At 44.3% G+C, this 18574-nt stretch overlaps 1 protein-coding gene across 1 annotated transcript in view; it reads right to left on the bottom strand.

Moving 5' to 3' along the window:
- Positions 1-12231: 12231 nt before the first annotated feature.
- LOC135906723 (neuropeptide SIFamide receptor-like) overlaps positions 12232-18574 on the bottom strand; it is a 111118-nt gene continuing 104775 nt past the window's right edge. The window contains exon 3 of the mRNA XM_065438309.1: positions 12232-14552. Within this exon, the coding sequence (XP_065294381.1) occupies positions 13781-14552 (772 nt within the window). The 3' untranslated portion in view covers positions 12232-13780. The remainder of the gene's footprint in view (positions 14553-18574) is intronic.

Raw genomic sequence — 18574 nt, forward strand, 5'->3', positions numbered from 1 at the left:
TCATGGCCAGGGTTCCCTATGATTAGTTGACCTAGGTAAACGTAGTCCATCACAGACCCTAGAGGCTGACTTGCGATTCTGAACTCTTGTTCCTTTGCCCCGTTATTCATTATTATCTTAGCCTTCTGCATATTAATCTTTAACCCACTCTTACACTCTCCCTGTTAAGGTCCTCAATAATTTGTTATAACTCGTCTGCAGTGTTGCTGAATAGAACAATGCCATCGGCAAATCGAAGGTGGCTGAGGAATTCGCCGTCGTTCCTTACCCCTATATCTTCCCCGTTGAATACCTTGAATGCTTGATTGCTTGAAAGCTTGAATGCTAGAAAATGGTGTGTGACTGTAGGGGTCAATATATAATGTAACACAAAGATCCTTACATGTGCTGCATTGTCATGACATCAAATACACTTTATTTTTTCTTACACATTTTTATTTTGTTATTTTTATTTTTATTTCTTTTTTTATTTATTTACTTTAGAAACACATCATTGTTATCTGTTATAAAATCCGGCTTTTGTGAGATGCTGTTATACACCTGCAATTTCATTTGCTTTTTAAATTTCGTGCAGAAGACTGTTGAATTTGGAAGAATAATGGGTAGCAGGTGATGATGATACATTAACTCCGGGGCACAATTTTGTTATACACATTTAGCTGATCTATCTACTGCCGGGTTGGTTGACAAGCGCAATGTACTTAGATCAATCAAGTGAATGCTATCTTTGCCAAATGTATTTTAGAAATAATTCAACATTACGTACAACAAAGCGCTTTGTTAAATGACGTTGTCACACTAATTATGGTAGCAAAAGGCGGGAATATTGTGTTCCAAGTCTTTTTAATCGAATTGACTATGGTCTTCTCATGTGACATTCTAATGTCTCATGATGCTTGCTTAATTTTTTATCAGTGAATTTGTGGTGTATCCTATATTTTATCAATTACCTGTAACCCCCCCCCCTCTCCCCCTATGTAATATCTTCAACCATGAGGGCCTTTAGGGATATTTTGTATAAGATATATATAAAAAAATTACAGCCTTACGATGCGCTTGTTGAACAGCCGGCGTTATCTACAAGTAGCATGCTGGGCTTGAGGTGAGCGCTGGCACTGCCCACACCTCAAGCGGCTGGCATTGCGCGGCAAAAAAAAAAACGAAAAAAAAAGATAAAGAAAAACGCATTTTTGATCAACCTTACAGCACAGCAACGAAAGCTCTGTGAAAACGGAATAGTTTTGAACAAACGGAAGTAACAGACTAACCGAAGGGAAACAACCAAAATTTGTCGACACCTCTTTGCTACTTTGTTCCGTAATGCCAAAGGTACACGCGAGGACGTCACTGACGATGGTACCGTCAGCCTGCTGCCTTGGTGGCCGGTATTATGTCAAGCCAAAAGCTACGAGTGCAGGGTATCGTGTTTTTACATTGAGGGCAACCGAAAGTCGAAGAAAAGGCGCCGCCCGGAAGAAACGCAATGCGAATAGCTATTTTTGTTTTCCTAGGCGGCATAATAAACTTTATGTAGCTGATTATCAGGCTTATTAGTCGTGATAGTAACCAAGAAACACAGCTCAGTGTTCAGTCCCCAACTCAGGATATCTACATCTGGGTGCCTGCGGCAGAGTTCAGCAAGTGCGTGCGCGGCTCTAGACAGCTGCGACTCCCATTCCGCCTTCCTTGAGGCGCTTAGATCGCTTCGAAGTATTCAAAGCTAAATGGCACTTTTTATTCCATTTAAAGTCCAGTTAAAACTAAATTGCACCGCACGTAATAACCAGGGCTCTACAAACCATGGCCTCGCATATCGCAGCTACAAAAGGCCACAAAAGCCCTGCTGCGATTTTTGAAAGCTGTTGGATTGAGTGACCATCTGTGATCCGGACTGAGTCACCGCCAGTGATACAGAGCAGAAAACTGTTACCACGTCGGCTTCTTCTCTTAATCTTTTCCTCCCCTTTTCCCCTCCCCCAGTGTAGGGTAGCCAACCGGGTTCAGTCCTGGTTAAGCTCCCTGCCTTTCATTTATCATTTATCTCTCTCTCTCTACTTTATGGCACACATTGAAATTTCCGAATTGTAGTTGGGGAATTCGCAAGTCGTATCCACTCGGAACGAATTCTCACGATGGCACCCGTTTCGAGGTATACATTTTTGAAGTGTGTGAGAAAATACACGATGTTCCAGTTATTTTTGTGCTTCCACACATAAAACATTGTTTTGCTAAAAAAGTAAATGGAACAACGGTGCATTCTTACGGCAAGTTAGAGCATATCTCCAAATCAGTACACTCCTTAGAATTTGTTCCAAGTCGATATACCTTGCAAGCTCACTAGCCACAATTCGTAAATTGTTATATATGCTTTAAAATTAATCAGTAAATTACGGATTTGAATAGTCGCGGAAGTAAGGCCTGCCTTATCGAGTAATTCAGTTAGAATTGTGCTACCTGCCACAGACGAATTTTAAGACTTTGGTGCAGCAGAAAAACCCTATATAATACTTGCAGAACCACGCTGAAATAGCGAAACTAAAACCAAAGCTTGAGTTTTCTATTTATGAGTTCTGGTGGGAGAGTGTGGAAATAAGTCCTATGTGGCTTTAAAAGATATATCACCGAGCACGGTATTGAACCGCTGCGAGAATGACGTGGGGTGACAGGTCCCTGCGATTAAACTACTCGGTCACTGCTTCCGACGTTTCAGAAATGATACACTTGGGTTTACCAAGATTCCAGGTGAATTTGGACAACTGTGTTTCTAAAACTTTTTGGGAACAGTATTACGCCATATCTGGAGAGCAGAGATGGGCATCAATCGAAAGCTCAGTCGTTGAACTAGGCACAATGAACCGGTTGTTACGATAGCCGTCGTAGTTTTATCACAGCGACCGTTTTTCTCTAGATAATGGAGAACAAAATTTCGTCATTTCCATGTTCTAATTCACATTAAGAGAAAAGAAATGGAGCAGGGCAAGCCATGTAATGCGTAGAATGGATAACCGGTGCACCATCAGAGGTACTGAATGCGTACCAAGAGAAGGCAAGCGCAGTCGAGAACGGCAGAAAACCAGGGGAGGAGGTGATGAAATTAAGCAATTTGCGGGCGCGAGTTGGAATCAGTTGGCGCAGGGCAGAGGTAACTGGAGATCGCAGGGAGAAGCCTACGTCCTGCAGTGGACACAAGAATAGGATGCTGCCGCCCCTGATGATGATGATGATGATGATGATGATGATGATGATGAAAGGCTTCAATTGCTGAATCTTTGAACGCTCTGGGAACAAAATTGTAGCTTTCCACAGCATAATCATGACATTTGTATCGTAGGGTTGTCGTCTAGATCTTTTCTGTCATCTGCGTTTTTCAATAATTTACCTGTACATTTAATTATTTGGGAGAAATCAGCTCGTTGCACTGAAAACGCCCTAGCTTCACTCGGAGCTCGCTTGGGGAACTAGGTGATACGGGTCCAGAAAAGATGGTTGCAACAATGCTTCGCATTATGTAACGCTGAACAGCAGTTGCGGCTGTCAAATTTTTTCGCGATTTTTCTGGGTAAACAATTTGCACACATAGCTATCAAGGAGAAATTTGCTTTCGTTTGTTTACCGGAATTATGCCTCAGCAATGGAGACACAGGCAATAGAAGCGATACGGACAGGCGCAATATCTTCCGTATTTTGAAAATTGCGCCACAGTTCTGGTCAAAAGCATGTACTGCTCAACTCACCAACATGTTTCAGTTGGATTTGAGTATATATTTAAACAAGGGCTACCTGACAGCCGATGCGGCAAACGCAACAGCTGGCTAGCGTATGCCACTCTGGACGATACTGCTAAAAACGCAACCATAGATCTCTTCAGAATTTTAGAGACAAGTCCGTTAGGTGCATTGCATGTCGGAGCTTGATTAGGTGCAGCAGCTGCTTTCCGGGGAAACCACAGACTATATCAGCGTTTAAGCCACGCACACACTATGTTGTGCACTCAAACTACACAGTGTTGTCAAAACAGTTCAATCTCGAGTCCTCACAGGACTCGTTCATAGCTCTGTGTTTTATTTAAGCCGCATTTAGAGGGCGCACAGGAAAGGGGAGATTTGTGGGGAGCGGTTTCTGTAATGCATGCTTCACCAAGCGGAAATCGGGCAAACTTGATAAAGCTGCTCAACGGCACCCTGGAAACAGTTGCAATACACCCAAGCCAGGCTGGATGCGGCCACCGTGTGTTCGGCTGCTTCAGCTTGAACAGAACACGCCAGTTTCTTTCCCATTGCCGCATGAGTGCTTGGAGGGCTTTCCACCGGTCGCGCTTTCCAGCTCGCAGAACAGCTGCGGCCAACCAACGTGGACCCCTCCTGAGGAGACTCACTTCTCAAACTCGCTGGGTATTACTGGCGTCCGTTTTCTATTTGTCCCTCGTTTCTAATCTTGCCGACAGACTTAGCTCACCTGTCAGGATCCGTCAGTGCCGCAGAGAAGTGCGGTGCCCTAAAAAATTATAAATAAAATGTCATATCTTACCTCAGTTGTAGCCAGAGAAACTGCCTTGCACAGACAGCAGGCAGATGCGCGGCAACTTCTCGCAAGGCTACAGTCTGAAGGATAACGACGAAATGAATTCTGCGGTTTTACAGGCCAAAACCAGGATTTGATTTTGAGGCACGCTGTAACTCGGACTCCGGAATAATTGTGACTACAAAGGGATCTTTAACGTGCCCACAATGCACGAGACATCGGCGTTTTTGCATTTCGCCCCCCCCCCCCCCGAAATGGGGCTGCCACGGCCGGGATTTGATCTCACGACCTCGTGCTTAGCAGCGTAACATCACAGCCGCTAAGCTACCGCAGCGGGTAAGGAAGACGACAGGGAAGGCTAGGGGTATGCAGTTTGATATTAATAGGAGACCGTCACCACAGGGTAAATAACTAACTCCGTTTCCACAGCGTATCCCCCCTCCTGGGGGATCGTTTGTTTTTCCCAAAAGCTTCATAGCGCCACCATTTTTCCTAATTGAAGGGTAGCATGTGTGTTTAACTAGTGACAGCAAGTCAAGCTGTCGAAGATGACAAAGTCTGAGTCGTACAACAGCTTCCAATTTCCTTTACTGTGAAATGCCATCAAGTGATATAGGAGCATCAAAGCGCTTAATTTTCTGTTTCGTTTCCTTTTACCGGAAAACAATATTTAGGTTCACAACAAACGCATGTAATATGTACAGAGTGAAACAACAGACGTTACCGCAGTGTAAAAGACAACAGGACATTCCACTGCAAGTTTGGATGATGAAATCTGGCAGAGAAAATCACACAGCTGTGCTGTTCACATACACCCATGAAGAGAAACATAAACAAAGTACACATCACGCTATCTTTCCCTATGAATGGAAAGGAATAGAATTAGCCACTATCGTGGCAGGGCATATATGTTCCTGTGATCAGTTTACCGCAAGGAATGCAAATTGAGTGCTTGCGGCACAAAACACGCCGCGTCTACAGTGACGTTGATGACAAAATAAATATACGCATCAGTTATGAAAAGGTTCCGCGTCAATCTGTTGGCTTGAACTTGTGGGTTTGGCTACTGCTTGTTCCCATTTTATTTTTTAAAGATACATCAAACTTCGTTCTAGAAGTTGTATGTAGGGCAAGTTGAAAACATGCTAGCTCTGCTTGGAGGAAGCTAATCTTTATTTGCACTTCAAGCCAACACAAAGTGCGCGCCATACGGATTGAGCTAGCGAAACAGTTTCAGTAGGCAGTCAGGCTTCCCTGACCCTCTCGTCCAACCAGTTCATTAGGGCTTCTACAGAAGTGTAAAAACCCGTGACAAAGGTTAGTAATGCCGCAAGTGGATTCTGAGGAAAGACCGCTGTAGTGTTCAAATATACATGTGCTTGATATGAATGAGGAGAAAAAATGTGTAAGCTTGTGCAAGCCTTGCTGCAGTTATGTACAGCACAGTAAAATGTTCAGTATATTACGTTCTAAAATTCAGACTTCAGTTAACGGTTAGAGCTTACCAAAGTTTTCTGAGCAGCGTAAAGGTTATGGGGAAAGCCAGGATATGCCGAAATTGGGAATTTTAGAAATGACTGGGGCGTGCACTGGTCACGCGTGTAACATAAGTAATTTGCACGATCTAATATTCAAACTGAGGCATGTATCTTTTGGCTATTCTGAAATAGCACAAGAGAGCACGCTAGCTGCCCTCTGCGTGGAAAAGCTGTTCGCAGTCATTGAACACCACCAGACGAGCCCAGTCCTTCTCTGTCTTTACACACGTACACTTACACGTATATACTTTTACCGTTGACACGCAATAATATATAACAGCTTGTCATACATTGCACATTTCTTGACTGAAAGGGATTGATTGTTTCATGTGAAGGAGATGGTACATATTAAATTACTCTTTTTTACAGGAATGCTCTTACTCTCTGCTGACGGGGAGGGGAAGCCACTTACATCAAGAAACAGTACGATATAAGGACGATAAGCATAAATACAATAGAAACGTCTGCTGTCAAGCAGAAATCGCACCATGTACAGAAAACAGTGTTTCCGCGGAGAAGCATGTACATTTATATGACCAAACCATTAAGTAGATTTGTCCTAGGCCTGCAATTAATTCTCATCTGTAAAAAGTTCATTTTCCCAGCTTTTCGCAGCTGACCAAAAGTATCATGTAAATGCGATGCCCGGTCCGGTCTTCGAACACATCCTCCTCCAAGTTGACTCCCGAACTTTGCCATCTTCTTTCTTTGTTCCGTTTCCCTGACGTTCTTTGGGACACTTCATCACACGTGTAACGGATACTGAAATTCTTCCCTGCCTTGCACGTTTCTTGCACCTTTCTGGTGAAATGGAACCGGAATAAAAAAGTTCAATTTGCAACAGTGAAAGCAGAAGATCATGCTTGAAGTGCTCGTAAAGTTAATCATATCATTAACGTGTCCTTCAGTTCCTTTGATAGGGGAACACACATCCTTTATTATATGCAACCATCAGCAATTTTTTTTTTCTTCTGCGTATGATTGAACTGTTTCGTACAGGTTTCATTTGTCCACGATAGTGGACAAATGAAACACATGAAACACAAATTTTAGTGTCGCAGCGTTTTGCCCTAATGCTGTCGAAACCACAAGTGTGAGTGAGCATAAGAAGTTGAGAAAAAATATGTATATATAGCGTATGCCTTCCAACTCGATTTCATAACGAAAAGAACGGATATCTAAATGAACAGGCCAACAGCCGTAACGCTATGGTGCTGCACAACAATTTCGCCCTGTGGTATGTCTCGACGTGCACATCTCTTCACCGAAGAAATAAAAGGAGCCTTTCTACCTACACAGATTCCTATCAGTCGATTTATGGGCAGCTCTAATTAGAAAATATCAACGAGCTTTTTGTGTTAAATATGTTGGGCAAGAATATTTTGAAGCAATCTGCAGTACCACAGTGCCTCAAACTCCCAGACTTGTAACGCTGCAGTTCTGTCGCATAAAAAATGGTGGCACGCGGGCGCACGCATGCGCAGACAGTATATGCACCGAGGGCGAGCCGAATTAACAAATATAATTTTGTCGCCCGCGCCGACAATGCTGCCAAACTTTGCCTATATGCAAGTTAATATACATTCACTTAAATTATTTCGCTGGAGCTTAATGAAGGTTCCTTCATTGTCCTGCTGGCCTTCATTTGCTGGTCATCACTAGATATACATAACTTTTTGAGTGTGATGTAGTGCTTTATTTTTTCATGCATGCCATCAGAAACTTTAATCATGACTGAGGACACCATCCTGCCCAAAGGTAATGTTGTGTCTGTCTTCGTTCTCATCTACGTCGTTTTCTTTCTTTTTGTGTGTGTGCGTGTCTGAGCTCGAACAAGAGCTGCGATGAGTTTGATGCAACACACATACGACGCATACATATGACGTCGTCGTCAAAGTTCCCATCCTTCTTAGACAAACGTTTTCAAGCAGCAACTAATTTATATAGTCTGCAAATTTGACGCCTGGTAAAATTTAGAGCTCTTAATGTCGAGCTTTATATTTGCTGCGACTTCTGTCTGCTGGCTGTTAGTTTGAAAAACACCGCCTTTAACGCATTCGTAAGTATTTTTCAATGTGCGAAATATTGGAGATGTTTCTTTGTTGGTAATTTATTTATTCAATTCGTTCTTGCGACGCGTTTTTACTAGTGCATCTGTGAGATACTGAAACAAATACTACGACTGTCCTGCCTTTATATTAGTGCGTTATTACATGAATAGACTGCGGAGTTACACTAGACATTTCCTTCCAGCGAGCAGTCCGCACCTTCGCGATTGCTTTCTGTGTATATTTATTTTCAGCGCAGCTCTTAGGCGCTCGTTCCTGCGGCGAGCGTCGGCGTAATTAAGCGAACGAGCACAGCGAAAAATGAAAGCGAACGCGGAGTACAGCGGGAGGACGAAAGAAGCGAAGAGGAAATCAGAGAGGAGGGTGCAACGCAACCAGGAAGCGGAAAGCGCAGGAGGGTATGGCGAAAAGGGGGAGGAGGAAAGCGGAGTGCTGGAATAACTAGACAGGCGGCCAGCGCGGAAGCAAAAGCACTGGCGTGGGCTTCGGACGCACTGCGCATGCGCTACTTCGCCTTGCGGCGCAGCAGCCGCTAGAGAATGCGCTCCGCGCGAGCGACGCGTTTCTGCGTTCCCGCTTTCTTTCTGAACAATGAGCGACGCAACCGGTTGAAATACTTCGTCTGCCACTACTGCTAAACGAGTTGCCCGAGCAGAGGCTCAGCGCCGCCGCCGAGAGCACCTTGTTCTTTAGAATCAAATTCTTTGCCATAATATATCGCAAATTCAAGACACCTAAACAGCTGCGCTCGTAATCGAGCATCGTAATCTTTGGCGAATTTGTTTTTTTTAATTTGTCGTTAAATAATTGCTTCTCTTCTGCTTAATTCATAATTCGTTCGGTTCTCCTTCATGAAAAGGTGATCGCATAAATGTTTTAGCTAGAAACAGGATGTCCTTATTTGTATAAGGATGCATTTTTTTTTCCTGAAAGTATTTGCTTTTCTCCGGCTTCTACTGTTTGTAGTACTCTGGAACTGTTTACGAGTAGCCTATGAACTATCTTCTTAATGATAATTAAAGATCGGTTCTGTCAACGATAGCTTAATCAAGGCATGCTGAGCCTACAAGTGGGCGTAACGTCGTACCTGTGGTCGTAATGGCATGATAAGACCGAAGGCAATTTAGGAGAACCTCCATCCCATTGGTGATAACTCTGCCATATACAGGTATATAGGAAAGGTCCACAATAAAAAAAGCGGGTTTCATTAAATGTATTAATCAGGTTGAAATGAAAACTATTTTCTCTTTTGTTGTCCTTTTCGACTTATTCTTAAAGATTATTACTCAAGCATTAAGACTTATTTTGAAGAACATTTGGTCTGCTCTATTAGTATTTCCTGAAGTTGTCAGGAAAGAAAAAAAAAACGTTAAAGCAAATATAGGCACCACTAACCACGTCTTGGGACGAATTCGCAGATAGCTGCCTCTATACGGGGTATGAACTGACGTCATCAAGGTCGACATATTGTAGCACAGCAAGCACGGGGAAAGTCTGCGTGTTATCTAAATTCGCTTGTCTCCAGCAGCACAGTGGAAGGCCTACCAAATGAATGAATGAATAGGCCTACCAAATGGTGTACGTGACGTCATTTGAATACTCCCGATTGGAAGCTGTCGCACACGTACTTCTGCAAGTGTTCGCAAAGCTTGCGCCAACTGCCTGCGATTGAGCTTACTACTAACACAGAGAAAATTGTGCCGACTGACGAGAACTGCTTTGCAAATGCTGGGCAACAGATACATTTATTCATTGCTGCCATGTCTTTGCGCAAGAAATCTATAGTATACCTGTAGAGCTAATGCTTGTACTTGTCAGGCGCATGTTGGTTTCGCACGCGATTAAAGAAAGCAGGAAGCACCCTGACATGGAAAAAGGAGGATGTCAGAAGGAAATTCACTACGAGTTTTTACTGCCAGCAAATACCAATCATTGTGGCATCAGCTCTGTTTTCTAATTACACCTGGAAGAAAGGCTAATGCAGAACGTTCGAAGGGAGTTAACTGGATTAAAGTGAGCGGCAAAAAAAGAAGAGAATAAGAAGGATAATGAAATAGCGCTGTCAAAGCTCTAGCCTGTCACATGAACTTTGTTTACCTGTGGCTCATGCTATATAGGGACCTCAAAAAAATATGGACGATAGTCTTCGTCATTCTACGAAATCTGGAAGAATTCCGTGTGAAATTCACTGGTTTCGCATAGCCGAAACGTGATGCTAACAAGCCTTGCTAGTCTCTCTTTTCATCACACTAGTTCCATCAAGGCTACTACGACGGACAGGAACATCAGACACAATATCTTACCAGTAGACCACAGATAAAGGAGTTGTGTTCACCTGCAGCTCACGTCATGCCAGCAGGTAGCCGGAGAGTAACGCTGGAGCAGTCATACAGAAATGGTCCTCCCGAACAAAGCAGAAGTTACCAATAGACTAGGAACGTGCCACGCTCGTTACTTCTTTTTGGCGTTGTTACAACGTTATTGTTACTTCTGGCAAGTTCACTGTGGTGCCCATTTTCGTCTGCAGCTACGCCCTGTGAAACTGTTCGCTGCTAAACGATGAGCCGTAATGGTGACGAGAGGAGCCCCGAGCACGAGCTCTGCTCCTACCTCTATTATTCGGTGTTGGTACTGTTACTGTTTAGCCATCCCAACCACCTTCTTTATGTTTAGCTTTCGCCGGCCTTTTCGGGGAAGATACAACATTGCTTGTTTGTGGCCCCCCTTCTTTTCTCACCATTCAGCACCACGACACATCCACCAAATGCGCGACATCTTGGTCACTGGCCATTAGGAAAATAATGTTTCCTATGCCGCTGTTACATAGTAGAATTTAAAGTCAATTGGAGCATTACTGCGCATTAGTGTCATTCCTGCGACAAGAGCATTTTGTGACATTCGCAGTTGAGAGCACTGGATGGAGAGTGTGGTCGGCTAACAAACTCCACTTTGCCCAGCTCCCTCAACGTCCCTATACTCCAAACAGCAGTTGCATGGGCAAACAAAAAGGAACGACAAACGAACAGTTTGGAAATTCAGCGCAAGGATTATTCCATCTGAGTTTGTCTAAGTCGAAAAAAAGGACCGTATCGCGCTTCCAGCACTCACTTTTATCGGCTGCGTCTATCGCGTTCGACATGTGGTTGCTTATTTTCCGGCGTCTAGTAGCACGAATCAGAAAAATGACAAGGCGCCATGGCGCTACTGTCCAAGCGGCTTTCGTGAGGGCCGTTTTAGCTGTTTTATTATGACAAAGAATCGACAATAATCACCTTTTTTTCTAAATCCCAATTATAACATCAAGTGCATCTTGTCTTGTATCCCCTATAGTTGTTGCTATCATTTCTATATGACACTGTGCTTTGCCTGAGTGAGCATCAATGTAACACTAAAGTCGCCCATGTCAGGGAATTAGTATATTTTCTAGTTCTAGTGCGACCGTAATGTTGGACTGTACAGGCCTCTTTGCAACGCTAGCTCCTTTTTTTTTTTTTGTAGCGACACTTGCTTCCAAATTCCTACTTCCAAAAGATGTGCAAGAAGAAATTAACTCCGCTTGCAATGCTAAAGGTTCAAAAACATTCACTGATTGTACCTGCTACTTTCAATATTTTATTCGTGCAGATTTGCGAGCAGGTGTTGAATTTGGCTATTGAAACATGGCTTCATACCAAAACACTTTTATGAGCAGCTTCAACTTTAACGTAAGCGTTACAGGTCTCTTTCTTAAAAACAATATCCATGGCTGACTATCCCGCTTTTCTCTTTTAGTTTCCCCTTTCTCTTCCCCCAGTGTAGGGTAGCAAACCAGACGCTCATCTGGTTGACCTTCCTGCCTTTCCTTTTTTAGCTATCACTTTCTCTCTCTCTCTCTAAACTGTTAAAATAATAAAGCGTATGAGTTCTCTATTGATTATAACTTTTGTCTCCTGAAGGCTAAGCGATGAAATGCAGAACAATTTCTTTGATAGTTCACGTTCTCGTAGTGCAGATTACCGGTTAGAAAATCCAAAACTGCTCATGCCAAGCAAATTTTTCTATAAAATTTTTTTCATGGTCATAAGCAAACACGTAAGTTTTCTTGCTATATAGGGTGGGTTTTCTTATGTTTTTTTTAGTTCGGACAGGTTTTTGAAAAATGGTAAGGAACATATAGTTCAATTGGGGTTATTCAGGAGATCACATGAAGAGATCCACAATTTTCGCGCGACTTGCAATGCACAAAAATCACGATCATATAATTGCAACATGGCTAATTAAAAAGTTCTAGTTTAAATTGCGAAACTGAAGCCACACAGTAGTGAAGTCACGTCTGCTAAACAGAAATTTTAAAGGTAGCAGCAGTTTCCATATATTAGCGAATAAAAGTTACTAAGACATACGCGCAAAAGATTTCCAAAAGCCTTCCCCTAGCACTTCGAAACAATCCTAACTAAAATGGCAAATCATTTTAGCGGGTTTTACGGACAGATATTTTGAATGTGTTCCTAGTTTTGGAATTTTTGTTAAAGGGACTGCCTACCAATTGGAAGATGTCTTTCGATTGTGGTGAGAATGAGAACATTGTGTCTCATACTGACAAAAATGAGCATGTTTGCATCCCATAAACAAGTAATTATATTTCTAACTTGCCTCTGAAAGCGGAGTAAGAATGACATGTGGAGGGTGAAACAACGCAACCAATAGGTGTATTGCCACGTAACCAAAAAGCCGCGCAGGAAAAGTCATTTCCTTTCTATACGATATATTGTATGAATTGTATTTCATGCGCTTCTGCTAGCTTTACTTTGAGTGAGAGAGTAATTTATTTCTTCTTTCCAGCCAGCGCGCGTTGAAAAGTAACGCCGCCTTACGCAAACGAACTGGGTTACGGTGAACTCAGAGGTGCATTGATGCATGGCCTGTGAGATTGCCATCCATTCTAGTAGTCAGTGTTGTCGGCGTCTGTACACGGTTTCAATAAGAGACTACGCAGATTGAAAAATTCTGGTTTTACACTTTCTACAAGCTTTCCAGAGAAACCACTGCAAGTTTAAACGCTTCCGATCATAGGCTTTCTATTGCGCTATAGAACACAACGTCCATGAATAACAGTAGACAGTCCGTTTAAGGAGAAATTACTGCAATACTATTAGGCTTCAATTTCGCGTTAGCAATATGTGCCCTAAAATAAAGAAGTGAAAAGGTAATCAGTGAATCTCTTGAATCAGCTACCAGACATTGCCGTGAATGCGATTTTCGCATATTCTAAAATCCAGATGAGAAGGTGAAAAAATAACTGGCATGTTCATGTTTTTAAATCTGTTGAAAAAAAATCGGTGGTATATTCGCTATGATACATTTTGGCAAATATTCGCGTGTGACTACACGACGACAGGAGGCACCGATACCTTTTCAAACGGCGTCTTACTCTTCCCCTTCCTTGGCACAACAACGCCGCCGAATAAGACGCTGTAAGCAGCAAGAAGCTGGTGTCACAAAACCTTCCTAAACAATTCAGTGAGACGCAGCTGCTGTGCAAAGATGGAAGTTCAATGAACTGAATTTGTGTGTGTGTCGTTGTGTGTGTACATATCATACTACGACGCAAACACAAATATTTTGTGCTTGACCTGGCAGCTACATCTTTGCGGCATTTCTCTGCATCGAGAGTCAGAACACATGCGAGAGGCCCGAATCCTTCCTGCGTGCCACGGCCTGGGAAGTCCTCACACTCGAAGGCCGGTTGCAGGACAGCTCGTGGCGCACAACGCTGGCCGCCGAGCGATGACGGCCACCATTGGCGCCGTCGCAGCACCAGCAGCAGCAGCAGCATTTGCGCCGGAAAAGGATGGCCTTGAAGCCCATGCGGAACTTGCTGTTGAAGAAGGCGTACAGGATTGGGTTTATGCAGCTGTTGGAGGCGCCTAGCCACTGAGCCACCGGCGCGGCCACCTCGATCAGCGACTGCTCGAGGCTGCCGTCGGCTAGCGGCTCGCCCATCTTGAGCCGCGCGAAGATGGCGTACAAGGGTAGCCACGAGATGGCGAACACCACGACCACGACGAGCAGCATCTTGGCCACCTTGATTTTCGAGCGCTGTATGATGTTCTCGACGCCGAAGTCGTGCGCCTCGCCCGGGGGACGGCGCCGCCACACCTTGAGCCAGATGAACACGTAGCACAGCGTGATGACGCAGAGCGGCAGCAGGTAGCAGAGCACCAGGTTGGCGACGATGAAGTACAGCACGCCCATTCCCTCGGTGGGCCAGTCCTCGCGGCACACCTGCAGCGTGGTCTCGCTCTCGCTCAGCATGGGCATGAGCCGGAAGAAGAAGGTCCACGGCAACGTAATGGTCAGGCTGAATGCCCAGATGACGCCGATGACGACGCGGCACGTGCGCAGGCTAATCTGTCGCTTCATGGGATAACAGATGGCATAGTACCTGAAAAAGAAAAGGAAGCAAGCAGTGTTGTATTATGGAAGTTCGGGATAACGGCATCTTCGCTGCTTACGAAGGACACCGCAGACATTTGGTTTATTTAGTGACTCCCACAATGCAGAAGCACCATCATGCCTAAACACTCACCAGTTCTACCATCGCGTGCCCCAACACTGCATTATCTCCATCGCCATCCTAAACCGCTAAAGTGGACGTGAGCACACGCCTGTATCGTCTTTCCGAAGAAAAAGGGTTGTTGCTAGCTGCAGGCCTTGCAAAAGCAGCCAGCAACTGATCCGTCCGAGCCCCACTCATCGATTCAAGTAGAGCCAGAACCCCGTCACAACACATGCAGAAGGGGAGGATCGATTTGAATTTTCGTGCAACAGGCTCCTTGTCTGTCTGACTTCCGACAAGTCACCTTTTGCATTCCTCGTCCTCGTCCCTTTCAGCGTTATAACATCGCAAACATTTTCTCACCCGCCCACTTCTCTATTTTTGTGCAGTTGACCATTAATTACGACACCGGTCGCCAATTTCGTCATAGGTAACTGCGTACAAACCGTCTCGCTCACCCTAGACCAGTGAAACGTCTAAGAAGGTCGGGCCTATACAGGCAACTAGGATTGCCTTGCTTTTGATTATTTTTTGTTTAAGGAACAAAACATTTATTTAAGCTTCAAAAACAAATTTGGTTAAATTCTAGATTTTGTCGATATGTGCAAAATATCACTCAAGTCATTGAGAAACATCTTCGTTCTCTTTTTATGGGCAGTTTCACATTTCATTCCCGCCCTCTGCTGTACTTGCGCACAGGATGTGGCGCGCACGAATGATCATCGTTTTGGTCGCACAAAACGCTAGATATAGTGCAGTTTCGCCACCATTCAAAGCTGAGTGAGATGATAAAGTGATGACTTAAATAATAAAACACTGTTATAATATCTATCGCAGTAGGTGTCAGAGGACAGCTTTGAAGTCGTGAGAAATTCATGGACTCTTGCCGAAGTATGTGAGAAGCTCGAGTTTGAGGCTAACACAGTGCATGCGTTGGCGGCCATTCACGTTTTCATCGTTTATATAATTTTCGAGAAACTCATTCATTGTTGGTTCAGGTACGTTTTATTTACCCCTGTGCATGTCCGTAAAGTATATAATCACTGATTTATTATTATTGTTTGAAAGAATTGGACACCAAAACTCGAACGCTCCATCTTCATTCTCTCATTATGGCGGAAAACGTTGAGCTCAGAAGTTGAACGTGCTGGACCTATGGACACCTGAACGTCACCATAGGTTTGCATCATTGCTTCTCAGGGTGCAATACATGCTAGCTCAGCGAGGCTTTTTTTTAGATGTGTACTTTGATATTATATTTCGTAGTGAGTGGCTCTAACTTCGAGCAAGAGGAAAACCCCAAAACTTTCGCAATAACATAGGAGTCCTGCATGGGGATGATTGTTGCTTTAACCTGGAATAGCCATCGCCAACCAACACTACAAAAATCTGCTCTACTTCGCAGTGCGCAGACATCTGCGGGCAATGACTTTATTGCAACATAAGCAACTGCAATTGCGCAAATTTACCGGGAGCTTGGTAAAGGCATGACATATTTTATTGGCAAGAAAAACAAGCGGCAACTACGAGGTACACGCAGGCGAAAAAGCAAGAGCCGGCATGAGAAGCGGATTGCGACAGCACTGCCTCAGGCACGACATTGGATATGTCAGTGTCAACACGGCGCCCACAGCTCGCCTTGAAATTCTGTCTAAGTGCAAGACAGCGGCAAAGTGACGGTAAAGACATACAGAAATGCGCACTGGTATATATAACCAGAGCAAGAGTTTCGAAGACTCTTGGCCCCCGACCGCCAGCGCGGGCGCGGTTTCCCTCAGGCCGAAAAGAGAACGTCGCAAAATGCGGCGAACAAAAGCAAAGCCTTCTTATAGCGGAATTCTGCCTGCAACCAAAGTGTAGTTTCCTAATGTTCCACGCGTCAGGGAAACTGGTAGCTAAGTGAAAATTGAGCCGCCAAGGTGAAGGAATAAACACGCCTGACCAGATGGCCCAGTAAGCTTTGTTTGCCCACCGGGCGCGATGTATAAACAGGGCCAGGCGCCTCCGACTTGGGGAACGGACCGGTCGAAACACACGAGCTGGTCAGCCAACCTCGACGGCCGCGCAGGCGGCTCCAGATCTGCACGCAAAACCTCAGCAGCCCAGAAACCGCCCTCGGAAACTCCAGCGCAGGGCAAATAGGCATTTGTATACGCTCTGCGGAAACGGCTCGCCTGTGTCTCAAAAGATTCTCTACGCCGTCCGTTGCTATCTTTAATTTCTGTCACTTGCTGCTCTTGCTTCTTGCAGAATATCAGGATTTGCTTGTGCGCCCTGTTTTCACCTTTGGGAGAAAATAAGCACAGAGCATAAGTTGGGAGAGCGTATAAAGACACGGTTTTGATAAATACAGCTGGAGCAGAAGCCTGGGACATTTCATTTTCCTAAAGACATGATGTGAAGACGTTCTTCGGAAACCAGGACTCGCTAAAATTGTTAGTGAGAAAATTTCTGCAAATTCTGAGGCTTGATATATCAGTAATGAAGGTGGCTCGACAACGGCAAATAACACTTACGAAAGAAAAATTTTGTGAATTGGGCCCAATAAAAATTCATCAATGTCGGAGAGGCAGTGAGGTTCACCCGTCTCTCTTGGTCATCAGATATATGCGCACCGTTGGGAAATATAGCAACACCGCTGGCCATTGCAGTGCATTGCAGTGAATAGGAAATTCGGCGTAAAACTGAGAATTAGGGTCAAATGAGATTTACGGTCAAAAGCAACTCCAATTATACGCCCCAAATAGATATATGCCTGCATCGTTGCCCATCGCGTTTCTCTTAATTAATTTCTTGTTCTAAAGCTAATTTTTCCGACTAATTTCGAATTGCTGGACAGCGAGCTACCTTCGTAGCACTCAATTAAAAATGTACATTCCGTTAAATGTTTCTCTCTCCGCTATTCATACTGCTATAGCACAATCCATTTTCTATTTTGTCTACTTCTTTTGTAAAGTCTCGGTCACTATACGGACCCTTAAGCTCTCGACTCCGCTGTACTAATTTTTGTTGCACGTAGAAATGCGACATCATGAGCCAACTTGTGACACTGGCGTTTTGTGCTGTGCCCACAGCGGTTGCCCCTGGGCACGGAAAGTGAACCGACCGGCTAACTCGATCGGTGAAGAGACTGGTACGTGAGCGGCATTTTGGACGCTTGCAGGCGCCACACGCGAATGCTGTCGTGAAGAAACGGCTGACGCAGTTTTTTTTTCTTGAGATCCTGCAGCCAGTATCACGTTACAAGAGTTCTCACGCTGTCTATTCACCGCATTGTAACACAGGTGGTTTAATTTGGGAAAGTGGAATAAAGAAATAGAAAAAAAAAACCTCCGGGAAAGGTCCACTGGCTGCACGCTTTTGTTGCCATTTGAGTGTCCATGTAGCTCGAGCTAAAGTCACGCTGTCGGAGGTACACACTAGACGTGGGGTGAGGCCAACACTACGATCTTCCAATGAGCTATCGGCTGCTCTCTCTATATTTATCTCAGCCATATAAGCTTATGCATGTCCAATTGAGCATAGGAAGGAGGCACGCGGTGCATGTTGTCTTCGAGTAGTAAAATCGCCTCTCTTTGGGGGATGGGCTATTGGTGTGCGAGGGAATGGCCTAGTGCAAAACTTTTTACACGCCCTCTAGGGAGCGTTCTACCGCAAACATTTTTCAAATTGGTTTCATTTCATTTCATTTTATTTCAGCATTCTTTTTTACAGCAGAAAAAGAACACTAGGGCAAGAACAAAAAGCTGCAAAACAGCAGCTTGACTAGGTCCTTGCCCCTCTTCTTGGCAACAGGCACAGATTGATACAGACATTCAGAGTACATATATGCATATACACGCACTCATACCAAAAAGCTTTCTGTTAATTTGTCAATAAGAGAGAGAGAGAAAAAGATAGAAGTGCGC

The sequence above is a fragment of the Dermacentor albipictus genome, chromosome 1 (assembly GCF_038994185.2).
Source record: "Dermacentor albipictus isolate Rhodes 1998 colony chromosome 1, USDA_Dalb.pri_finalv2, whole genome shotgun sequence".
NCBI classification, from domain to species: Eukaryota; Metazoa; Arthropoda; class Arachnida; order Ixodida; family Ixodidae; genus Dermacentor; species Dermacentor albipictus.